At 36.7% G+C, this 26803-nt stretch overlaps 1 protein-coding gene across 2 annotated transcripts in view; it reads left to right on the top strand.

Annotated features, from left to right (window-relative positions):
* The window catches only part of LOC121317387 (2-oxoisovalerate dehydrogenase subunit beta, mitochondrial-like), a 125574-nt gene that overhangs the window by 11821 nt on the left and 86950 nt on the right, over positions 1–26803 (top strand). For both annotated transcript variants that reach the window (XM_041253263.1, XM_041253262.1), the window contains exons 4-8: positions 10505–10638; positions 10973–11128; positions 13810–13918; positions 18538–18635; positions 26536–26646. In XM_041253263.1, the coding sequence (XP_041109197.1) occupies positions 10505–10638; positions 10973–11128; positions 13810–13918; positions 18538–18635; positions 26536–26646 (608 nt within the window). The remainder of the gene's footprint in view (positions 1–10504; positions 10639–10972; positions 11129–13809; positions 13919–18537; positions 18636–26535; positions 26647–26803) is intronic.

Genomic DNA, 26803 nt, shown 5'->3' with positions numbered 1-26803 from the left:
GTGATCACTGTGTTTTTTTTTTAATTATTATTTAAGTACATTTTCAGTTGTCTGTAAGCCCGCCCGTCATTGCCGCTGGTTCCCTCAGCACCCGCACATCTGATCTGAAACCCATTCACAAACTTGCTCAGCGTCAGCTGGCCTGTTGTGTCACAATTCAATTTAATTCTGAAAATGACTCATTATCATATTTGTATTTTTGTTGCCATTCTTTTTACTGTACACCTCCCAGCACTAAGCCACGAAAAAGATATACTATACACTCTTAGACTGAGCTCAATATGACTGCGCCTCCAGGAATTTTCATTGGCAGTTCGTCCCCGATAATAATAATAATAATAATAATAATAATAATAATAATAATAATAATATAATAATAATAATAAGTTGTCAAGTACAGTACTGCAGAAAGGACGAGATTACATAGAATGAAGTTGAATTGTGACAGAACAGCTTCAAATGGTAATACCTTAAAATGCAATGGTGCAATACACATTCTAACTCCTTTCATGTCTTCAGTGTATATAAATTGCCGTTGCCTTTTGAACCATTGCTTATAACAAAAAGAGGAACCCTTTGGGATTTGGGTTTTCTGATCTTCATAAAAATGTAAATTGGCGATTGTCTTGCTAAGCTAAATATTATATATCATCATACAGTACATCTCATCCTTTGGTCTGTCAGTATCACATTGTATTAATTGTCTTTGCATTCTGTTCAATATAATTATATTTCTGTATAGTGAGGTGTTTGTCTTGATTTCCTAAAATTATGCTTGTGAAGTGTAGTTTGGGAGGAAGGACAGCTTTTATTACTGTATAAAATCACTGATTTGTACGTGCCTTATCATACTTGTAGTAGCATCAACCTTCCTCCAACTCCCCCTTCTCTTCCATTACAGCTGCCTGCACGTATATGGGGGTCATATTAAACCCAGTGGACAAGAAGCCAAATATTGTACATCGTCATATATCGCAGTCTGTTGTCTGCCTATATTAAAAAGGGAAGAATGGGAATCTTGTTTTGCCCTTTTTAAATTGGATGACTTATTTTTTAAATTCAAAATGAACAGTAATACCCTGTTGGAAGGAAGGGCTGATATAGCTAAGTGTTTTGCACAAGGAAGTCTTCTATGAGCCAGTCACGTCTGTTCAATATGTTCCAAAATGTAATTTAATATAATGCAAAAATTCTGTTGCATTCCAGTATAAGCTGGATTTGGGTCAGATCGATCCACAACTTCGATTATAAAATTATGTATTGTTACAGACTTTATATTGTGGCAGTCCAAATTTAATTTCCTTTGCTGTTTTTCATAGCAAATATTTACTAGTTGTCAGCTACTTGACAACAATTTTGCACACTAAACCATTTTAGGTGCCGCCTACTTCAAATTGTCAGTATTATCAAAAGCCCTTTTGGCAAAACTGTGCCCTTGTCTATGACCTAATGAGACTGTAATATTGTGGTCATGACCTTTTGGATGATAAAGACCAAACACTTTGAAAGGATGGCTTCATATTCTGTACACAACTGTATCCTAGGAGTCTCTTTGTCATCTTCCATCGTGAGTTTATACAAGAAAAAATAACTATTTTGTAGAAGTAGCTTACAAAGCTGCCCTAGCCTCCATCTGAGGTACTGTCTTCCTATTTGGAGTGTTATATTAGCATTGACCTCTGACCAAATACATCTGTGTACCATAATATCTGATACACAGAGATATTCTATATTATCAAAATCAAGTTCCATTGTCAGTGTTGTCCAGCAAAAATGTAATGTTTGCTGCCACTGTGTTTTACCCTGTAGCCAGACCAAATCAATTATGCTAACCATATGCTTTGACATGGTGTCTTCTAGTTTGCCAAACTGCAGTATTCTGTGATTCTCTCGGTCATCTTAAGAAAGGTTTGCTGTTTTGCCCACCCACCTTACTTAAAAAACTGTTAATAATACTCAAATGACTGGTACTGCTACATTTTCTCACATTGCATATACTTTTCATAAAAAAAAAAAAATAATGCACTAATTAAATGCAGATTATGTAATGCATGTAAAATCTTTTTTTTAACTGAGGTTGTGTGCCCAGGCTAGGAAACATTTCTGTTCATTCTCAGTTAATCCGTGTCATGTCTTTGGTTTGTTTGGCCAAGTTTAATTATTTAAATGTGGCAGTCATAGCTGAGCATTGAACTGAATGTTTTTACTAGACTTCAGTGCAGTAACATTTAAGAAACTCAAAGCATGGTGAGAAAGTGCAATAAAAAATGTTATGCCAATAATTTTTTCCAGTGGTTATTCAACCATTGGAAGAACTATTGTTAATAAAAAAAAAAAAAAAGAGAGAAATAAATAATTGTGTTAGGTACCCGGTTTATTCAGCCCTTTGTTTTCAAGTAGCCAATGCTCAAGTATATGTTTAGAAAATACGTGTAATATTGTAATATCCACTGGGTGGCAGACAGTAACCAAGATAAATCACAACTGTTATTGCTAAAAGCAAATGATTGGTTTTCTCTCCACTTTGGCAACTGAGAACAAAAACAAGTGAGGTATGTTTTTTTTTTTTTTAATATCTCTGTCTTTGTTAATTTAGACAAGAGTGTAGATGTGCACCTGTGATGGGGTGCACCTTGTGTGTGTGTGTGTGTGTGTGTGTGTATCTGTGTTATATTATTATTTTAAAACATATTGTTTAGTTTGTAAAAACACAATGTTTTGTTGTTGTTTTGCAGCATGGATGGGGTTAAAATGCCCTGTCCATGCTAAACTCATGCAGAATGTGAGTGATTCTCCAGAGTGATTGATTAATTTATTAATCTGGAGATGGTCATGTGTCTATAAACCGGCAGCGTTGGCTGACTGGGGTTGGGTTGTGGAGAAAAGGAAAGACGAGAACTGAGATACTGAAAGAAAAGCAATTGCTATGTGTGCTGTTTTTTTTTTGTTTGTTTCATGTTTATTTTGTATCTGTCTATTTATTTTGGCCACTGTGCCATTTTGGTTGTTTTATGAAAGTGTTTTTGTTTTGTTTAAACCTTTTGTTTAATTATTAAAACACGCATCAGCACATTCAATCCCATCACTGTTGTCTGTTACTTCCTGGCCTGAAATCACCAAGTGAGCCAGCCTGTTCACGGCAACCAAAAGTGTTCACACGATAAAGTCTCAATATGCAATGCTCTTTTTGTATACAAAGGCTTTCCCCCCACTTTTATGCAACTTAACTTTTATTATGAATGAGCAGTAATAAATCCTAACCCTGTTCGATACTACTAGCAATTCATTCTGTATAAGAATAAATAAAAAAAAAAAAAAAAAAAAACTTGTTTTTGGTAAACTGACAAACATATTACCATGGCCCATATTTAAATAATATATTGAAAGGTACGTGTGTTGTACATTGTGGGGGTTGGATCTTGTACATTTACTGGAATTAATCTTTCTGTGACTCGGTGTGTTGAAGACTGTTTTCAGCTTGGCATTACTATGTGTCGTTATGATGTGTGGGTGGTTCAAATCTGTACATTTGCAACCGAAAAAGATAATTTAGCTGTATCAAACTGGCAAGGTGGTGAAGCAGTGTAATTTTGAATGTTTATTGGCAGAGTAGTATACAGGTTGCTGACAGGTATTTTCATTAGCCTGAAGTGATTGATCTAAGTAAATAGCCTGTTGTTTCCTCTTGCAGACCCTGCTGTTAAAAACTGCTTTAACCTGCAGCTTCTTCTGCAAGTTCTATTTATACTCCAGGCAGGTTAATCCAAATGGTCAGTGCATGATGCTTTCTCTCTGGCTGACGCACAAGACCTCAGATAATGCAGGTCTGTTGCTTTTCACCTGCAAATAAGAGTTCAAACAGAGCTCTTACTCAGAGATTTTTTTTTTTTTTTTTGTGTACTTTGACAAGAGAAATAGAGAACAGACGTCAGAACGGTCTCATTACCATTTAAATGAATATTGTTAGAAAAAGACCTACTCTCTGCAGCATTCCTTATGTTGTTCTTTAGATTATATTCGCTTCAGAAACACTAGAGAGGATGACGCAGGAAAGTGCTCCCTTATCTAGGAAGATTAATTTGTTTTGGTTCCCCAGTAACCTTAAATTTAGTAAAGCCTAAGCAAGCTTTCTTTAAACCTATTTGATATTATTATTATTTAAATTTTTTAAAATTAAAAATAGATGTTAATTATAGTTTGTAAGAACTACACAGCATATGGATGTGCACCGTAGGCAATATTTATGGGTTTATTTCATTGGCTGTAGTAAATGAGAATTATTGTTTAAGTGACAAATGGTTAATGGTACAGTTTCTAATTGTTAGATAATGGTTTATGTATTACATGATTTGATTTTTTATTTATTTTTTGTCTGCTATTTAGGTTACTTCAGACAGTTTACGTCCTTATAAAAAATGTAAACGTGGCAAACTTCATTAAAACTACAGTTTTGAATAGATAATCTGTGGAACATACTGTACAGCATTCAGCTCCTCTTTGCTCCTTCATTGAAGATTTCTTAGTTGCCCATAATACCTTGCTTACAAAAATGATGATCAGGGGTGTGCAGTTCATATCGCCTGACGCTGAGGACTAAAAGATTTGTGTGAGGGTGTGACAGAACTAGAGTGATTTTTGGTAGTAAATCTCCCTCCAGACCTGTGAGGACGCTAAGTAAAGGGAACAGAGTACCCTGGACTGTTTGGCCTGACAATTAATTCCCCGGGTTAAAAGGAAGTCGGCCATCTAGAAAGGGGGTGGAACTCCGGTACACTAAATCATCGACCCGGAAGGGAAATTAAATGGCATCCACTGATTGGAGGAGCGTTTGCAGTAATTTGCCAAGGGGTCATGAGCGAATGTACAAATAGGGGATAGAGCAACATGATCTGTTCCTTTGTTTATGGTTAAGAAACAACACGGAAGGACAGTATTTGTGAAACGTCTCGTGAGTGTTTTGTTTGTCTCTAATTGTTACCTGTTTGTTATTAGTAGACGGCTAACACGTTCTGGAGCTGTCGCCAGAGGCTAGCACTAACCCGGACATCACTGCACCTGTAGCACGATATATTGTATTTATATTGACTGCAAACCTGTTTTATAGAACAGTGCAATACACATTGCTGTGAATTGCCTGGGATTATTGTTGAAAATCACCAAACTTGGATTACAAATTAAATCTTTTTCTGATTGGATTATCACTGTGTGTCTCTTCCTTGCACACTGCATCACTCCTACCCCTGTACCCTGCGAACCACTTTGCCACAGATGTCAACAAGTTTTGCCGTTATGCTTCGCCCGTCAGACAAAAAAAAAAGAATCCAACTAAACCTCAAAGCAAAAATACAGAGTACACAAATACACATATCCTTTAACTTCACAAACCCTCAGACACACACAGTAGCACACGTATTTAAATTAATGTAACAGTACTATTAAATTGCCTTTGTCTACAGTAGGAGCCCAGTATAGTTTGACTGCCAGATCTAGTAAGAATATTTAACATAATAAAAATTACAAAAAACTTTTAAACTATTTTCTGTGTAACAGCAATGTATTTTTTTAAAGGCTACTTAAATCGGGTGGTTGGCAGAAGGTTTGTGCAGCTATAGATTGACAATTATTTTAAATACAACTGTAAATTATGGTACTCCATAACATTGGACTCTTACTAAACTGCAGCCTTCTCTGAATACCCTTAGTCTCCTGCTGAAACACCCACCAAATTTAATTATTTCTCTTTGTCCAATGGCCATATAGTAAACCAAAATGTATTAAACAAAGTGTCATCACCATTCTTGTGGGTAATGTAGTTTAGAAACCAATCTTTAAACCTTCCGCTACAGTAAACATTCTACATGTTTGAGGTACGATTGACGTAACTTTCAGCTTCTCTATCAGGACAAATATCCACCGAAAGTATAGTGTAAACAGCTGAGAATATGAAGAATATTATTTTCACTCCATGATGAAATATACCGCATAATTTGTTAGTTTGAATGTAAAAAAATAAGTTTTAAAATGAACTCCAATTCATTTTTCTTCAGAAATGTCTCCATAAGTGTATTTTACTGATGTCCTACTTAAAAGTCTGGCATAGTTTGAATCTTTTTTGTTTCATTATTATTTTTGTTTGTGTCATGCACACGGGCTCAGTTTGTTTGGACTGAATTAAGTTTTCTTTATTTGCTTCCCTGATGCAAAAAATATTATTAATCACTAATTGATTGTTTTCATTCTTTTATAAAAGCAAAATCCTAAAAGTGTGTGATTTGTGGGTCGGAAAGGGGGTCACAGTAGATTTTTAAGAAGGATAAGTAGATTTTTTTTTAGAATTTTGTCCATTCCTCATGATTTTGATTTCTGGCCTATCAAACCCAGTGGCTTCTGTAATTACTCCCTTGCTACATCAAACCGGAACCCTGCCACAAATAAGGCATTATGTTCTGTGAAAAGGTTTGTAGGGTTGGATGAATTGTTTAACTTGTATTGAGATTGGAAGATGTTATTTAAAAAAAATCCAATAAAGTGAACGGATCATGCTGTTCATAATAATATCACTGTATCAAGTAACTTTACTGCTTATACAAATACCGTGGATTTATAGCAAAATTGTGTGGTGCAGAATTTTGAGCGATTTATTTCACTTTATCATTGGAAGGGAGAAATAATTCCAAGTTCCTATTTAAATTAAAAAAAAATAAAAATAATAATAATAATTTCAGATGGGAACATATTATTCAGTTATAAACACCTGAGGATAGCAGTGTACTTGACGTAGTGAAATCTGGAACGCACCCTTAAATCCACACTATACAGATGGCAGAAATAGGTATTGATGGGTTCATATTCAAAACTATAAGATGTGAATATAATGTCTAGGGCTGTATTAGAAGGTTTGTTCGCTAGCCAGGAATTCAAAGATTGTTTTAAACCTTCGAAGGTTCTTTAGATGCCTTTCACGCACTGTATAGTTTTTTAAATTTTTTTATTCTGTTAACAGAAATCGTTTGACAGTGTGTGTACCATAAATCACACATTAAGGCCCATATTTATGAAAAGATTGCATGTTTGTTTACGACTGTAAAAGGGGCGCTGAGGGTTCTGAATTCTTTGGGATTTATAAAACACACAATGGCATAAATGTGCAATTAATACGTGATTTGCGGGGGCAATGTCTCTGCGATTTAGCCCTTGATGCATATGTAATTCTATATATGCTTTGTAATTTTGGGGCGTTTCTGAACGAAACCGCTAAAATTGGGAGGGGATTTTGCAAATTAGGTCTATTAAATATTCAGTCTAATTTATTAAAGCTGTAATTGGAGGCATTGTATTTGCTTATTATATTATTTTAAGAACTCTGAAAAGCAGGTGTTAATTTGTCGCAGTTGGACAGTATAAAAGGCAAGGCGATGTGGGTGACTTGTCTGCAGTAAGAAGGAGACATCATTTTCAAGGACAAAGAAACATTTAATAATTTTGCAAAGAGCTAATTTTTTAACGCTGCTGATCAAGTCAGTTTGTAAATTACGGTTTATAATACTGGTACCATATTGTTTTGCAAACTCCAATTTTCAATACATGTTTCATAGCTTACATGACAAAACAGAAAGTCTGCAAATAGGGAATATAGAATCCATGTAAAAAAAAGATTCTTAGAAGCACCTGAAAAGGTCTCTCCACAAACAAGGTTTTAACGAGAGCCTTTAGAGTGTAGGAATTATAAGAACGGTGGAGGAGATTAAGAAAGATGGAATGATATTCTGAGGCGCGCGAAAGAAAAACTGTCATATACAATGAGGGCTCATCCTCCACCGTTATTTTAGCAATGCCTACAGAATGTATTTTTATGGTATGGCGTACTGGTATTTAACAATACTGGTTAGGCAGTATTGTTAAATTAGAGTTGGAAAGTAAACGATAAAAAAAAAAATGACAGAGGGACAGATGACGCAGTTAGTTTATACCTAGAGCAAGTACAATTTTTCCATATATACCATATAGATATGCTGTAAAATCATACATAGAGGAAGAAATACAGACAAACATAAGAAATAGGAGAGTTGTAACTGCATGAGACTTTATATTGAGTTGTTGTTCTTGAACATATTGCTGTACAATGGAAAGATTTTCCACCTGTTTAACTGCTTTGGATGTAAGTAAATAAAACGTATTGTTTCTAAAGTTTGAAAAGTCTATGTCTGGAATTATTCTATACGAAATAGGAAGTTGAACTAATATGCGAAGCACAGTAACTGGATGATGCGTCATAATGTATAAGCAACCTACTACAAACTCTGAAGTGGTACATTTGTTTATTAAGAAGCCACTGCACATTCCATATTTTATTAATTTGCCCTGGTGATGTATTTCAAGCTTGTAACACATCTTCATGTGTTACAAGTACTGCTTGTACCAAAATTTTCAATTCCATATTGGTAAATTTCAGTTTTTGCTTCTGAGCATCCTCATCAATGGCAAGTATCAGGCTGAGGACTTTGTGTGCCATTCATTTTCTTTTGGAATGTGTAGCTTACACATGCAGGGTTGACCCAAAACCACTATTTATTGTGAGAGGTGTGTAATTCTCCATCGCTAATTGCAGTGAGGGGTATTTAAATTGGTTAATTGCAGAATTGCCTGCTTTACCTGATTAGTCTTATAAAATAGGTTGTTATTTTGACGATGAGTGCGGCCGTGCTGAACGTGCACGTTACGTGGCTTTTTGCGGTCGTTTTTTTTCCCTTTATAAATTTGGGCCTAAATGTCACTCGCATGCACAATTCGATCTTTTTATTTGTATAATGCATATTACTTAAACTAAAGTTGTTGTATTAAAATCCAGCCAAATTTTATAGCAGGGTATATTATCCAAAGCACTGGGGTTGGTACCTGTAGCAGTTGTAGTGCTTCAGTAAAATATGTACTGAATATCAAGTGTAATGACAGTGTAAGAGACAAATTTCTTCATTCACCATCTCGACAGCAAAGTGCTGTATAGTGTAACCTGTATGAAAGAAATGTCTCGACACCTCTCTGCTTTTTGGTTGCTTTTCTGGAAGGAGAATAAAAGCTCTGTGTGTTATTCTTTCTTGTCGTTTCTTTTTGTTTCGGCTGCTCAGTCAAGCGCTGGGAAGACAAAACGGGAGTTGACTGCTTAGAGCCTGGAGAAGGGCTCCCCTCAGCCACAGATTTCCTGAGGTTTCCCCCTAAAAAATAAAAAATATGTGAGTAGGGGGTTTTTCCTTACCTGTGCTGAGTGGTTCATATTTAGTTCTGCAAGGTGTGTGGGCGGGTTGGAGAGGCTGGGCTCTCTCCCCCGGCAGAGTCATGCTCTGGGGGACAGGCCGTGTCTCAGCTGGTGATTTTCATTAAATGCAGTATTTGGGGGATAGGAGGCAGAGTGCCATTGTGGAGCGTGTTAATTGTTTATTATTATTCATTCATGGTTTGACGGCCTCTTTTATTTGGGAGCAGGTGGCATAGCCACTTTCTATCTGCGGCACTGGGATGCATGTAACTGTTCATGTTTTTGTAGCCAGCCTTATGGAAGTAGCCGTCGGGCACCCACAGGCAAGGCCTCCTGCCATTTTTATTTTGCTACTGTGAGGTATGTTAATTATTTATTGTTATTCTTCATTCATAGTTTGGTGGCCTCATCTTTTTGGTTGGAGGTGGCCCATAGCCACTTCCTATCTGCGGCACTGGTGTGCATGTAACTGTTCGTGTATTTCCAGCCGGCCTCGCGCAGGTAGCCGTCGGGCACCCACGGACGAGACCTCCGGCCGAATTTATCTTTCACTCAGGCCCCGAGTGCCCTCCACAGTCATCGGGCCTTGAGCACCCTTCACGGTTCATAAATCATCTGCAATTGCAGTCGCAATCATCATCATTCATTCATTGCCATTCATTCATAGTGGATTCTCTGTGCTGAGTAGTAATTTCTTTCCTCTTGCATTTAGTCTCAAACTCTTGTGCATCAGTGTTTGTTTGACACGGCCTGTCAGTATAGGAGCCTGATTCAGTAACATGTTCCAGCTCAGGTCATGGGTCCTAATTCTCACTTCCCCTCCATCAAGGAGTGAGAAGATCTCCAAATAATATGAAGTGAAGTCTGCTGCTGGCGACATGTTTAGTTCTGTAGTGCCTAGGGCTGTGAAAGTGCGTACAGTAGGTCAGCTTTTGGTTTGTTTCACAAATGTTTGAAAGTGAGTTACCATTTTTGACAATTAGCTACAATTGACTCCAGCCTCACCACCATGCAACCAAGTCCACATGCTCTTTTGAAAATCAAACAAACTAAAGTTGATTTTCCATTACCTCCGCTGTCTGGTTTTGGTACTGTTTGTGGCCTGGCTATTTGAGAGTTTGAATTTTGTGCTTTTTCATAAAAATAAGTAATGATATATTAAGTAATTGACCTACTCAGAAACACTCATCACATATAATAATAATGTGTTTATTTATGTTTGTTAACCCCGCATGTCTTACATTTTCTTAGGTCAGGACAGGGTCTTCAATACTCCACTGTGTGAGCAAGGAATTGTGGGCTTCGGTATTGGAATTGCAGTAACTGGTGCGACTGCAATTGCTGAAATCCAGTTTGCTGACTATATCTACCCTGCCTTTGACCAGGTATGTTTTTCACAGCTGGTTCTATGCTTGGTTTTGGATGAATGTGACATCCTATAACAGTTGACCAATTATAACCAATTTAAATAAATACAAGTCACTGAATATATTCTGAAGGTAATTGGTCTTGTAGGTGTTTGTGAGTGTTTTTGTATTTCATACAATTTTTATGATAATCCACCAGTGTTTGTACCAATGCATTTTTTTGTTTTGTTGCTTTTATTTTTTATGCAAATGCTCAGAATGAAGATAACCTATCCTTACTAACTGTCAGAGTAATAGTAATGGCAACCATCTTGCCCACAGTACACATACTTCTTAATCTTCCCGTCTTTAGATTGTAAATGAGGCTGCTAAATACCGGTACCGCTCTGGGAACCTGTTTGACTGTGGGAGTTTGACAATCCGAGCACCCTGGGGCTGTGTGGGCCACGGATCCCTGTACCACTCCCAGAGTCCAGAGGCCTTCTTCGCACATTGTCCTGGAGTTAAGGTAAACAAATAAATATGTTGGCTAAGAATTCGCTTGCAAGGAAATGTTCTATTCATAACCTTAAGGTCCTGTATTTTAATTAAGTATTATTAAAACAAAAAGTAAACTGCCTTTCACACAGTAACTCGCAATGCAGCTGCATTCAGAATAAGGTTTTTTTTTTTTTTTTCCCACAATCTTAACTGCTGTAAGACGTACCTGGCACGTCCTCAAAAACACTCATTCAGTGCTGCCCGATGTGCCAGGTATGTCCTTTTAAAAACATGTTTTTTTTTTTTTTATTTTATATGAACACTGGATTGCAGTTATTTCACTCAGGAGTCACTCATAGAGAGGCTCTTGCAGATAAGGGGTTGTAAATCCAGTTTTGTTGTGTGATACAGATAAAATACCTTCAATGTGACACAGTTGTTCAGCCTAATTTGTAGCCTGCTAGAATGCTAGCGCTGGTTATTGCTGTGATACATCCAAATTAAAATCAAAATTAAAATGATTAGTGTTAGCGTATATTTTGTATGTTTCAAACATATTCTACCATAGCACTTTGCTTACACTGTCTTGTACACTAAGTATTCAGAACATATGTTACTGAAGCACTACAACCCTGTAGGTACCCCCACCCCCACCCCCCTGTGCTTTGGCATATTTTTCTCCTGTTTCTGTCCTATTTCAGTACCATTTTTCAGCTGTGTGCCAAAATCTCCCCTTAGCAGTACTGGTTAGCAGGCTGTGCGGTGTGCCAGTGACAGCCAGATAGAGATGCTGCTACTGATCAGCACTGAGCTTTATAACAAATATAATGGACCCAATGTAACTCTTTTTGGAAGAATTCGCATACTCATCAATAACTGAGCAATATCGGTAAAACTCATGCATTGCTGCACTCATCTGCCTGTTTAAACATCACTGTATGGGTAGCTCATATATTTTTGTACAGTAAATCTGCCACTTTTTCTTCAATTTATAATATCTGGTAAACCATTTCAAGTGCAATCTTCGTATTTTCAGTGTTCTGGGAACTGCTCGTGCAAACTATTGGCACACTTCACTTTGACCTGTGACAAAACTTTTTTGGTTTCTTGATTAATTAAGATGTAACGCTTTGAGAAATTGGTTTTACACAACTGTATTGTATATATTCCGTATTGATCGATATCAATTATGGGTATTGCAGAACAAAAATGAACCCTTTCGTGTCTAATTTAACAAAGCTGCTACCACTGCGATGTAAAAAACCTGTTATTGCAGAGACTGTAGTGACTTTGTATTAGTAGGGTTATGAGCACTACCAAAAATGATTATTAGGTAAAAGTAGAGTGATAATGACTTTCCAGATGTAAATGTGTCTCAGGAGCGTATGTATAATTCATGAAATGCTTAAATTTTCTACCTTTTTTCCCCAATTTAAATTTGGTAATGTAGACTGTTATTGTTTATATTAGACATCTGTAATTATTGGTGCCACACGGTCTTCCACACAGCTGCACTGTGAATGGCTGATATATGGCAGCTGGAATAAATTCATTTTGACCACGTGTGAAGCAGCAGATGTGCCACAATGTATCCTGGAGGCAGGAAATGAAGATCAGAAATCAATATGTGCTCACTATGCAGTCATATCCAATCGAATGTCATCAGTGGATAGTTGACATTTTGTTTTTAGCTTTGACGAATAATAGTGCATGTGAAAAATGTCAAAGAAGGACCTTTTAAACTAGAGAGGATAAGGGATGACAGTTAGATTTTTTTTCTCCATTCCCACCAATACAACTGAACTTAAATAACCTGGACTCCGATGCTACTATACGTGTTATCAATGGAATCCCCTGGAAGAAATCACTTTTCACACACTGAATGCTAGTCATTTTAAACTGAATACTAGTCATTTTAGATTTTTGTGGGGGGAGCGGAATGAAACTCCAGGACTCAAATTAGATTTCAATTGCCTACTATTCCAGTCATTCAAGTTTATCAATGCTGTTTCCAAATGTATAATGCACACTAGTGTTACCCTTATCAGGCTTTTTACTAAAGTACTTATTAAGATTAGGTAACTGGTAAAACTGAGTGAGAACAACGTAACAGTGATCAGAAAACTATTCATTTATAGAACAGCCACCTCAATTTTAAAATGACTGTTGCTGGTATTGCCTCTGTGTACCGACTTCGTTAAATGATTACTGCCACCAATCCTGCTGTAATAGTTGGGAGTGAAACTCTGCAACAACGTCTGTTCTCATGAATCTTTTACCTGTCTGTTCTTGTCTTGCCTGTGACAAACTAACATGCAACAAAAAGGTGCAACTTTTATATACAGAACCAAGGATTGCATTTGTATAAACAAACCAATATGAGGGACGCCCCATTCATGTTACATATTGCCATTCTTTCAAGATATTGCATTGAATTACATTAAAAAAAAAAAAAAAAAAAAATGATGCAAAGGAGGACAAATTACCTTAAAATAAGTAACATTTCACAAGTGGTCCTACACAGGATTTGATACAGATGGGATGAGGGTGTGACAATACACAAGTTGATACAGTATATGCTCTATGATAGTTTAATTAAAGGTGAAAGTTCTTCCATAGTAAATATTTAAACAAAAAAATATTACCAGTTCATCAAGTACTGTGTTAAAATGATGTTGTATCTGGTTTCTCTGCATTAATTTATTTCAGATTGTTATTCCAAGAAGCCCAGTTCAAGCTAAAGGGCTGCTGCTATCTTGCATTGAGGACAAGAATCCCTGCATATTCTTTGAGCCAAAAATCCTCTACAGGGCTGCAGGTGAGCTGCGTACATGTTGACAATGTTGCCATAACCAGAAAATAAAACAAACTGTATGCCATTATGTATCTCGGAAATGATGCATGTGTTTTGCTCATGTTGCACTGTACATTTCTGTTGGCTGTTAGGCATTCTTTTCTTTATTTAAAAAAAAAAAAAAAAAAAAAAAAAAAAAAATATATATATATATATATATATATATATATATATATATATATATATATATATATATATATATATATATATATTGCTGTTTTCTAAAGATAAGGAAAATCTTTTGTAGAATTGTCTCGATGGTGTATGGGGGGGTGGGGTGGGGGGGGGGGGGGGGGGGGGGGGATTTTAAAATACTTATGAAATTTTAAATTTCGTTGATCATAACTAAAATGATTTTCTAGAAATTTTTTTCAAAAAAACGCACGTTTTAAAAAAATGAATAATTGTTTCTTGGACTTTTTTGGGTCTGTGAAAGCATTAAATTTATTATTGTTATTTATTTATTGATTTTTAAAAAAATTATTTTCTTAAATCTGGTGCAGCTGTGTTTATTAATCCCAATTGTTCTGGTAGTAGTCTTTCTGTGCAGAGAGAGCAGCCTGCCAGGGGTTCGGGGGGTTGATAGTTTCAGCACCTATTTGGGTCCTTATTACAGGGACATTGCCTCTGTTCCTGAGGTCCCTAAAGTCGCACCAATACTGAGGGATTGGATGTGTCCATTTGTTAAGTCTGAAATCTGATACCTATTCCTTGTATCCATTCTGTCCAACAGGTCTAAGAAATTCTAAATCGGATTTGTATCCAGTGTCTGTCCAGCCCAATCCAAAATATGTTGTTGCATGTCCTGAGCTATTGCTTTCTGGCCAGGGGCATTTTTAATATTACCATCTGTTATAAGGGTCTTTATGCTGCAACTGCTTATGAGGTCCCTTGAATGTTGCTCTTTTGAACAGCCATTTTACAGCACAGCCTGGAGTAGCTTGTCCTTTAGGTGTTCAATGTGACCTTAAAAGCACGTCTGATGCAAGGTGTTTTCTTCTTCATTAGGGGCGTGCACCAGTACGTTTTTCCCCTCCAAAACAGTGAGTTTATTAAATATTATTAATGTGACATCTCAACCAAACTCGTTGTTTCAGTGGGGGAAGAAATTACTGGTGTGCACACCCAGTGATCATTTTTACCCTGGCCTCTGTCCACCTTGCTCAGCGACTTTATGAAAGGTAAATATTTTGATGACTTTGTTAAATAGCCTTGAGTGCAGGAACAGTAGTAAATGATTTTAAAGTAACGTATCTTACAAAAGAATTCCATAAACATTACCAATTCTGTACTTCCATTATCTACATAGGTCTCAAATATGCAATTTTAATAAACAACTTGTATTTATGTTTGAATGGCTGGTTTCACTGATCTTGGACTAATTATTTTAGGTAAAGTAGTTCAAAACCAGTGCTAATCAAGGCGAAATGACAAAAGAAGTACAAGATTGTCTAAAAGCATGCTTGCAAACAGATATTTTTTAAACTTAGTAGTACTAATTTTTTGTCTTAAAATGAAAATACGTATGCAAAACTGCACATTTGAGACCTAAATAATGAATGCATAAATATGCATAAATGGGTCAGTGGGAATATTTGGTTAGCTACATTTACTTTTAAGAATATTTACTGTTTCTGTTAAATGCCAGCTGCTATTTGGAAATAAGAGTCTGTTCTGATGACAGATTTGACCTTTTTTTTATTTTCTAAATGACACGCTGTGACTGGGTCTTGCTCATGTCACGTGTGTGGGTAGCCGCTGTTCAAGCAATATAGAGAGACACAATGGAGGTGGAGTTGAAAACGCCAGCACAGGCTCGCAGGATTTATTAATAAACAAAAAGAAAGTAAATAAAGTTGGTCATGTGACGTTACCAGCCATGGTAACCCACAAAGGACTAATACAGTATGTTGTACAAAAATGCCAAAGAAAACACAGTACAAAAACTACAAATAAAAGGTGCCGTAAAAACGGCTAGCGCTACTCCCCTAAACAGGATGTCCCGCTGGTATACACTTCTCTCTATACTGTAGGCTGTTGTTGCCTGAAACTAAGCTCTGTTCCTACCCGGCCCCGGTATACACACGACCGCCGGCGGCTGCAGTTTCTTCTTGCGTGACTGCTGGAACCCTGACCCTGGTTAACCCATGCAGTAGTCAGCAGTCTCCAGTTCTCTCCAGCGGGATTCCAGACCTCTGTAGCGCCAAGCCATTTCCTGCGGATGCTTTTGAACTGACGGACACTCGGTAAAGACCCGCCCATCTGCTGATTTTGAGGGCCAGCACAGCCAATCACTTGCTGCCCTTCCTCTCAATCAAGCCTAGCAGGCAGCAAGTCTCAATCGAGCATCCGTCTGTAAACAACAATTCAATTACACAAATCAATTTAAAAAAAAACACAATCGTTGTGCCACACACGTCTTTTATTTTAACTACAAAGCAAATTAACTGTTAAGCATAACTTAACCGTGCATATCAGATTCAACATATGTAAAATATACATTTCAATATAAATAATATAATAATATACATTTTATATGATGGCAAGAAAATGTGGCTTATCACATAAAGAAAACATTCTAGATTTGTTCTGATACAGATATTTTGTATCTGGTACCAACAGCTCCTAATGTGCTGGAACAAGTGTGTGTTTTTCTTTAAACAACACATTCTGTTCTACTGACTCAAATGTCAGTTATATAGTTTGGCAGGATCCATGCCAGTTATTGCAGTATGTCAAAGATGTCCATACTTTGTTTGCCTGTATACTGTTCCTTTATAAGACATGGTTTAAAACGAGATTTTAATATTAAGTACACATGGGATCAATAGTTATTATTTTGATTTGTAAATCATAAATATAATAACACACACACACACACACACACACAGGCGCACAAGCATATCCTCACAAATATTCTTTTTTAACGCATTGGACACACCAATGAAAATCATTATCAAGAGTGTAAGTGCCTAATTAGTACTGGCAGTAATTTAGACTCTGGGAGCAGTTCATTCCATATATAGAGCTGTTGAAAGGTTAAACAAAACATGAAGGGTTATCACATTAATGGCTCATATTGCTCCCTCAGCTCGGAGTAGTGCTGAATGGGGAATTCAGCATACAGTACCCGGCTAGAAACTAAGAAAATTCTTGTTTTAAGTTACAATACGTTTATTTTCTGAACTGTAATTGGGTTATTACTATTTTCAGTGGATAAATATTTTTCTTGTGTATTTTGTATATATATATTTTTTTTAACAGAAATACACATACGCAATATTGCTTGCAGTCTCATTCTAAAGTATCTTGCTGCCGTTTTGGTGACTGCTTTGATTCACCATTATGAGAGCTTTTAGTACCTCTAACAAGCAGGCTTTCCTCAGTCTCTTGCGCTTACTGACTGTGTGGTTTTGCTAGTAGCTTGCATGGGTGAGCATCCCTGTACAGTGCTATGCGTGGTAACTGTGAACCAGTGGACTGGTACTGAGGTCACCGATCCGTTCCGTTCCTGACCCAGTACTGTACCATAATGACCCGGTGCTAAAGTCGCCAAACTGACCTGGTTCCGACCCGCTACCAACCTGTGCGTACATCCCGGTCTGGAAGCAAGTCTGTCTTGTTCTGGTCTTGACTCGCCCCGTTGCTGTCTATAAGCAGACCAAGGCAGCACCTGTACATTGTTTACTGTACACTGTATTGCTATTTGCATCACGTCTGGGTTTTATCCCTGTGACATGCAAGGCCAGTCTGCCTGTTGAAGACGAGTATGGCAGATGCTGTTCTTGCCTGGGGCCAGAGCATGTCAAGGAGGCATTGACTAACCACAGTTTCTATGAAGTTTGTGCATCTTTCTCAGAGCACCGACTGGAGAAACATCAAGGAAGTTTGGACGACCCGCCCGGGAAAGTAGCCTTCGCTACTTCGCCAAAGAAGAAGACGAGTCGCCGTTCCAAATGATTGGCGGACTCAGAGAATATGGAGAAGCTCTGGGCAGCTGTTTCCCACAAAGGAACGTTCGGCACCGCCTGTCCTCTTGGGGCCCCAAGGGGATACGAGCTAAGATTGGCAACAAGATTACTTCCATCGTCGACTCTGAGTAGGTGGGCGAACAGGAGCTGGCGTTCCTGGCTTGCAAGTGCCCTGGCCTACAGAAGGTGGGACAAGGCAGTCCATCTATGATGATGAGCCTACCACCTTTCCTTTGTTCCCCCCTAAAATGCACCCTGATTTTCTTTAAGATCCAGTTGTCGTGGTGTCACCTGGCTGCTGCTTTTGCTGTTTTCCGGTCAATGGACATCCTATATAGGGTGCATGATACAGATAAGCTGGTCCTGGCCCAGTTTCTGTTGGTGGAGGCTTCAGTTGTCGCTTTAGTACAGGCACCAAATTTAGTAATTTATGTTTTTAATGCTAAACATATTCAGATTTACTTTTCCATCAAATGATGTTTACAAGAAACATGTTACTTTACGCTTGCTTTATTCTGTGTTTTTCATATCGTAGTAATTTTTTTTCTAGCATATTCACTTTTTTCCTTATTATTTCTTATAAATTATTATTTTTCTCTTTTTCTTTTTAAGTTGAACAAGTCCCTGTGGAGCCGTACTACACCCCCCTGTCTCAAGCTGAGGTATTGCAAGAGGGAAGCGATGTTACACTTGTTGCCTGGGGCACTCAGGTCAGTACAGCTTCTTTGAACTTCACATGGGGCCTAGTAATGCTTCTGCTTCAGAAATACATTTCCTTGGGGCCTCGTTGGTGTGGCATAGCAGAGAAGAGAGTCGCTGGCATGCTGTGCGAAGTAATGTAGCATTTATATCACCAGGGAGGAAGAATCAATAATATTAAGCTATATGAAGCTTCAAGATTTCCTTCTGGGGGCTTGGGGCTCAGCAGGGTTCTGCATTTCACACAAATGATTCCTGTGGTCATGCCAGATATAATTTTCTCAATTTGCACAGATCACTGTGGAGTATTTGTTCCCCACTAGCTTTGTTGTGCATATTATAAATATAGTTTTCCAGGAAGGCAGATTAAGATGATATGCTTTGTTATTGTGGATTCCAGGTGTTACCTAAAGGTTATTGAATTATTTTTGAATGTGTATTCCTGTTACACTTACCATGGATTGTCCATTAGGTCAGCTTAAATTCAATCATTAATTTATGAAGTATGAAAGGTTTCTGAGACAGTTCATCAATTTGTCTTGCTTATTAAAGAAGGCCACCTTTTGAAATTAGCTTGGTGTTCTCCAAACGAGCCATGTTTATATGGACATCACATATGATTATTTAAGGTTACCAGTTGCCAGGTAATACCCTTGCTCCACACAGAAATAACCTAACCCCGGAACCAGACAGAAACAACTTATTATTGTACATTTGTCTCAAAAAACTCATTAAACAGACGGTAAGTGTGAGCAAATATCAAACTATCATATTAAGTGTTAACAAATGTCAAGTTGTCATATTAAGTGTTAACAATCTTAAGCTGTCAGCCTGAGAGTAGATGAATGGTCATGACATATTAACCCCATGTTGTCCTGTTACATTGGTATGAACACAGTTCCTACGCATAACCAGTGTATCTACAATAATAATAATTAATGATAGTAATCCTAATAAATTAATCAGGTTTCTGCATAGTAACACATCAGTCAAAACATTGAGTGGGAAAGTGCAACCATAATTATGTTTATTTGTATAAAGAAAAGCAGTGTTAATTATTCCTTATTTAATGTAAAAATAATGCAATTCATCTGCTGAATATACTCTACCAATCTAAGAGAACACAAGGATACGAATAAGATTCCCATTGCTTAGCAGTGTAAAACCTGTAAGACTAAAGGAATTGCTGTGAACTTTGAATAGTCTGAAGAACCATACAGTAGTATTGCTTGCTATGTCGCTATAAATAGGTCTGCAATGCCCCACTTCCTACTCTATGGTTAAGCCCTTTTAATAAAGCCAAAGTGAGTTGAAGGTAAAATCTGCAGGTCTTTAAGCATCCTTGTGAGGGGGATAACGCTGGGGAAGGCATTTGGCATGTTTTTGTTCAAAAAATACCCCATTATAGTTGAATTTAACATTTTCCCTTTCATAAATGTTAGGAACATCTGTTCATGTTATATACTTTGCATTGTATACTAGGTGTACTTTGCATTCTCACACTCTGTTTTTGATGGGGTAATGCACATGATTAAAAATAATACAACCCAAGGAAATTCAGACATGAGTGTTATACAGTGTGCTCGTTATATTCTGAAAACAACAGCAGTAATGTAGCACTGTGCTTCGGAAGAGGTTTTTGTTATTTCAATCCCCCTTCCCCCCCTCTCAATGAAACAAACTTGTGCTTGCCAGTTAAACGACAAATTAACATTGCATTAATGTTGCAAATGTTATTCATTCTTCTGTCATCGGGTGCAAAAAATGTTTTCCTTTTAAATGGGTGTTTAACACTGAAGCAGGTATACAAATTGTTTTAAAGGATTCCGTAGCTTTCAAACTGCAAAATATATCTCTAAACAGAAACTTTATAGTTTGTGAAAAATGTATTCCATGCTGTTTCCATGGCAAGCTCTACAGCACTTTCTGTAGGGCCAAAAGTTACAGTGCATTACAAACACGCAGTTTGATAAAAGGCTGTCATGGACAAATGGTTTCCTCTCTTTTTGGACGGTCACATATTGAAATATTGTTTCTATCTGTATAGAAATGGAGAACAGTCAATGTTTGTTTTATAACTTGTGTGAGTATAATGAATAGGGCCTTGAAGTTCACAGATGGTTTGAAGATCTGTTATTTAGTCCATTGGCCACACTATGTTAGTTTAGACTCAACCTAGGCTCTGTAATTACCAGCAATAATTAAGAAATCAGTAACTACTAGGGCAGTCAAGCGATTAAAAAATAATAATTGTGATAAATCTCGCTATTTTATTATTATTATTATTATTATTATTATTATTATTATTATTATTATTATTATTATTATTATTATTTTAAAGTTATTCTTATTACCTATAAGGCCTTACATGGTCTTGGACCTTCTAATCTTCAAGATCTGCTGACTCCAAAAGTCCCTCATTGTTCCATGAGATCAGAAAATGCTAATCTTCTGACAGTCCCAAAAATTCGTTTGAACTCTGTCGGAGCCAGGGCGTTTAGTTATAATGCCCCTTTGTCCTTGGAACTTGCTCCTGGTTCATATCAGAAATACTAGCACAATTGAATTTAAGTTCTGTTTGAAAACATGTTTGTTTGGTTCTATTTATTTATAGCTGGATTATATATTAGACACAGGCTTTTTTTATATGTATTTTGTAAAGCACCCTGGAATAAGCACCCTGAGAGTGCTACATCAGTGAAATTTGTGTTGTCATTTTATTGTAATAATAATAATAATAATAATAATAATAATAATAATTAAAATAAGGCTATTATCGTCAAGTATTGTTCATCCTTGTTAGACAGCTTTTTGGGTCTTCCAGTCCTGGGTTTGTCAATTACAGATGATGTTTCTCTGTACTTGCTGATTATGCTTCGGATACCACATCTTGAAAATCGAGTGATGTGAGCTATTTCACTCAATGTTTTTCCTTATTTATTCAAGTCAAGGTTGTTATAATAGTATAAAACACTAGTGGAGGCTTTGAGTAAATTATTGATGCTCATAATGCATCAGAGTAGAAAAATGCAACATGTCTAAGACTTTTGCACAGCTGTGTGTGTGTGTGTGTATATATATATATATATATATATATATATATATATATATATATATATATATATATATATATATATATATATATATATACACACACACACAGTGCCTTGCAAAAGTATTCAGACCCCTGACCAATTCTCTCATATTACTGAATTACAAATGGTACATTTAAATTTCGTTCTGTTTGATATTTTATTTTTAAACACTGAAACTCAGAATCAGTTATTGTAAGGTGACATTGGTCTTATGTTGGGAAATATTTTTAAGAAAAATAAAAAACTGAAATATCTTGCTTGTATTCAACCCCTGTGCTATGGAAGCTCCCAGTTTGCACTGATGAAAGAAATTGCCCTAACGAGGACACAATTACCTTACCATTGGCCTCCACCTGTGAACCATTATAGTTGCTGTCACATTTTCTGGATAAAAACCCCAGGTAAGGCTGTGAATCTGAAGGAAAATGAAGACCAAAGAGCATTCTAGAGAAGTTAGAGATAAAGTAATACAAATGCATAGATTAGGGAAAGGGTACAAAATAATATCAAAGTGTTTGGCTATCCCAGTGAACACAATTGGATCAATAATCAGGAAGTGGAAGCTGCATCACACCACCCAGGCACTGCCAAGAAAAGGCCGTCCCTCAAAACTCAGCGCTCAAACAAGAAGGAGACTAATGACAAGAAGAAGTTAATGACATTCCCTGTGAATTACTCATGGCTTCCAGTAACAACAAAAAATAATTTCAAAATGTATCTCTTTTTTTTGTTTGTTTTTTTCCCTGCATTTGTGCTTTTTTGTGTTTATCGAGCTCACTTTTCAGTTGGTGCTCCTGAAATATGTGAGACAATGAGAGTTCAGCATGATACTTGCAGGAACAGCTGTCTGAACTTGCCTCTGTCCAGAGCTGAACTGCCCCTGCTAGTGGTCTAAGCCATTATTTTAACGGTAAACAAAAAGGTCAACTTGTGTGAGTGTTTTACCAGCAAGGCAAAACCTTGGTTACGAGCTCTTTAAGTAAGAGAAGCGTTTCAATAGAAGTCAAAGTTCTGTCTTTTTTTGGATGTGTGTTTAGTTCTGTCTTGTTCAGTACAGGTTTTTTTACATGTTTTACAGTATTTGGTTTTTTAATACTGCTTCAGTCACAGTAAATACAGTAAACCAGCTGTGTGTCCAGCTTTCTGCTAATGCATCTGCCATCTGGGTTTCCGGAATTCAGCCCAGGCCCTTGGAGGCAGTAGTCAGTGGATGATAAATCCCTGTTTACAAGTAGAATTTACATACCATTTATCATAATAACATTCTAAAGAGTGTTTGTTGTGGGAACTGTTGAATCTTGAAGATAAGCTATCTGATCTTGAATGCAGGGTTTATGCATGTGCTAATTAACTTCTCTAGGTAGAAGAAGTGGCTTAATAATTTTAATATGTTTTGTATTTGAAATACGGTTTGGAACTATTAAAAACTTTTAAAATTTGATATGTTGGATATGAATTCGCACTCCTATGAAGGGACTCTTGCTATTTTTACAGTGTAGTTTGTTTTGTGTTGATGGCAATATAGTGTAGTACTCTAGATGGTGCTGGCACTTAATAATATAAAGACACTAGCTGATCTAGGCTACATTACATATCTCTGTCTATTTTAAAAAAAAAAAAAAAAAAAAGTAAGGAATTGCACTAAGAACACCTCAGAGTAATGGCAAACATCATAAAAGGTTAAAAAAAAAAATCATTTGAAGTTCCTTGTTTTAATAAAACAGTTCTGTAGTGATCTTGCCTTAGCATAAAGAGTAAGTAGAAGGCTTCCAAAAAATATAGCATTACATATCCCCATGTGTCCCTGTTTAAATAATGTACCTGTAATTCATCTTTTCATTGTTAACATCCTGACCTTTTACGCTTCTGGCTTTTTAAAGTCTTTCAAATATCTTTTCAAAATGTCTGCTCTAGTGCACTGATAGTGTAAGGATTATTGCCCACATTGTCAAGCAGGTAACATAGCAATAATGATCCATGATGTAGTACGGAACAGAAAAGCCAGAGCACTTGTTATGTTTTTTTTTTTTTTTTTTTTTTTTTTTTTGCTCTTCCTGCAGTGATCTTAGAGGACATATCTCAAACCCTAGTGCACTCCAGCAGACATTTTGAAATGAGCTTTGAAACAGACTTTAAAGTTATACAATTACTGAGCGAATAACACTGACTTGACTTGGAGCAAAATATTATTAAATATGTGCAAAAGCTATAGCTATGAAATGTGCTGGTATTCCAATTAATAAGTTACCAGTTGTTGTGTAATGAAAGCTATTATTGATTGCGTATTTTTTTTGTTATCTTTTAATCCTTTTTTTTTTTTTTTTTAATATACATATTTTCATATTCAGTGTTGCTTAAATTCTCCTTATTGAAACATTTACCGTTGTTTTGATGTGTGTTATACCAAACATATCTTTAATTAAGCCAGGGCTGCGATTAAACTTTTTGCCTTAGGAGCCAATGGCTCCTAGGCCAAAAAAAAAATAAATAGTTGCCAAATCCAATTGTTGGGTGCAACTTTAAGAACAAGCTGGTTGCTACCATATTCAGCTGCTTACAGTACAACAACAACTTGTTATGACACGTGAGACTAAAACTGTAAAACACTTGTTAGTTTTCTTTGGTTAAACTATGCAGCTGATGGCTACAATGAAAACAGCATGTTTATTGTTCAGATTTTTTGCAAGCACATTGTTATATATTTGATATATTTCCAAAGCATTCCTCATTAACAGTGAATGGTGGATTTTCTACTGCATCAAGCTGCATTAAATTTCATTTTTAATTCCCTTAATGTTGTGTTTTTTTTTTTTTTTTTTTTTTTGTACTCATGAGTTACTTCAGTAGCACATTGCTCGGATAATGCTCAGTTTGAGAAATAAACTCCCTTTTCCCTGCAACAGGTGACCAGTTCAAAACTCGCAATACATTAACTGTTTTCCAGTTTAGGTAACGTCTTAAATTACCATGCCTGTTTTTTTAGCTGAAGAGATATCAGCTAAATAGGGAAGCTTATGCGCAATTAAATAATTGCCAAACTCCTGACGGTAAACAATAAACTAATTATTATATCTGGGATAGATGTGGCTGCTAAAGTAGAAGCAGCAGATGAAAAAACTTTATTTATGTATCCAATAATTTGAATGGCGGAAGGCGACAATTTGTTTATTGGAGTTCAGAAAAAAAACCTGTTTTCAGCTTGGTACGGTATATTTCACTTTCTGCTGGTGTTAATACAACACTTCTAGACTTCCAGACATTTGTATTTGATCAGATTATTACTGTTGGACTTCAGTTTGAAACGTCATATGCCAGCTTTTTAAAATGTATTTAATTTTTATTTGCTGACCGTCATCATAGCGCATAAATATTGACACACGTTTTTATAGGTAGAGCATTTTTGGGGTTACTCACACCAATGGTGCATAACTCAAATAGACAGTTGGCAAAAAAAGTAATTTGCATTTGCAACCATTTTAGTTACAGTCTGGAGCCCTATATAAAGCATGAAATCATTAATGGTTCAAACAGCTACAGAAAGTTCTAGCAGGAGGGTTTATGTAAGTCTGTTTTGTATCAACAAGTGAAAAAAATGCCAAGCATTAATTTGCGTTTATAATTTTGGCTTTGAGCAATAATTTATTTCCTCTGTAGAAATATTTTGTATCACTGTATGAAGGGCCTTTGGTAGTGCAGGAGTGAAACTCAGAAACGTGGTTTAGGAGTCAAACAAACTGCATGTTTTTTCACAATATTTGCAGATAAAAGGGGGACTGCAAGCCAGACGTTCAGGTGCTACTGTTCTTGAAGCATGCTTTACAAAGGCCTTTCAGAAGTCAACTCTTCAGCTGTCTGTTCCTCAGTCTTTTACTCTGTGTTCCTCTGCTCACAGCATGGACAAGCAGTTCCTTAGTGGTCTGTGTTAACAAAGTATCTGCAATACAAAACACAGCAGTCAAGTAAACAAGCATAAACAGCACTCTGTCAGCAGCCAGTCCCCCCCTCAAAGCTTCTCCCTGTAATCAGCCTAACGCCTATAGCCCTCTGGCCAGCTGTTCTTGATGTAGGCTGAGAAGAGGGCAGAACCCGGAGTACTGTCACCATTTTACAGTACCAAGATGGCGGCCGTTAAACGTCGCAGTCGTGCAGATCCTGATAAGGGAAAGCCCTCCCCAAGCTTCAGCACCTCCTAGTGTCAGGAGGTAGAATATCAGTTAGGATTCATTTCAACCTGTCACGTACAGTTATTTACATTTCTGTATCTTAGGTGACACCAGCTTATGATTTTTGCCATTTTGATTGTTAGAAATTAGACTACTGTTTTTGTCTCTTAGCTGTTATTCTAATTGCAGTTTGTGTGTGCAAGGCTGTACTCAAAGCTGGTAGCTGAATCCAGTTTTACTGTCTGTAGCCCTTTGGGGATTTTTTTGTTTTAAACCCAGCAAAAGGTGACCTGACAGGTCTGTATAATTCACAGCAGCGAATGTGCTTGTTTTCTTTAAAGTATCCTGTGTTGTGCGCTTGTATCAGGCAAATAGCTGCTTTTGATGAATTTGCTGTAGATGGAAGAAGCATGAGTGTCTGAAACTGCAGCTTAATGTAGTGAACCACAATGTTGCCACAGGCTTGCTTTGCATCAGCGGGTTTTTTTTTTTTTTTTTTTTTTTTTTTTTAAAAAGATCCATTTATTATACTGACTTTTTAGGAACCTGGTACATCTTGACAGAATGTTTGATATGATTTGATTTTTCCGTTTGCAGTGAGTGATATACCACAGCTCTTCTGATAATATATATATATATTTTTTTTTTAACAGGTTCATGTTATGAGAGAGGTGGCAAATATGGCCCAAGAAAAGCTTGGAGTATCCTGTGAGCTCATAGACCTGCAGACAATTTTGCCTTGGGACACAGATACAGTCTGCAAGGTAAGATGCTCCAGCATTTTGTATTTGATCTGCGTAAGTGAATGCGGTATATCATTTTTTATTAATTTAATCAAATGATGTCGGCTGCATCCAGTCCCAACACACAATTTTGCATTTCCTGTTTGTCCAGGCTTATTTTTGGAATTTATTACAAGAC

The sequence above is a fragment of the Polyodon spathula genome, chromosome 6 (assembly GCF_017654505.1).
Source record: "Polyodon spathula isolate WHYD16114869_AA chromosome 6, ASM1765450v1, whole genome shotgun sequence".
NCBI classification, from domain to species: domain Eukaryota; kingdom Metazoa; phylum Chordata; class Actinopteri; order Acipenseriformes; family Polyodontidae; genus Polyodon; species Polyodon spathula.
This window is presented reverse-complemented; position numbering and strand designations above follow the sequence as displayed.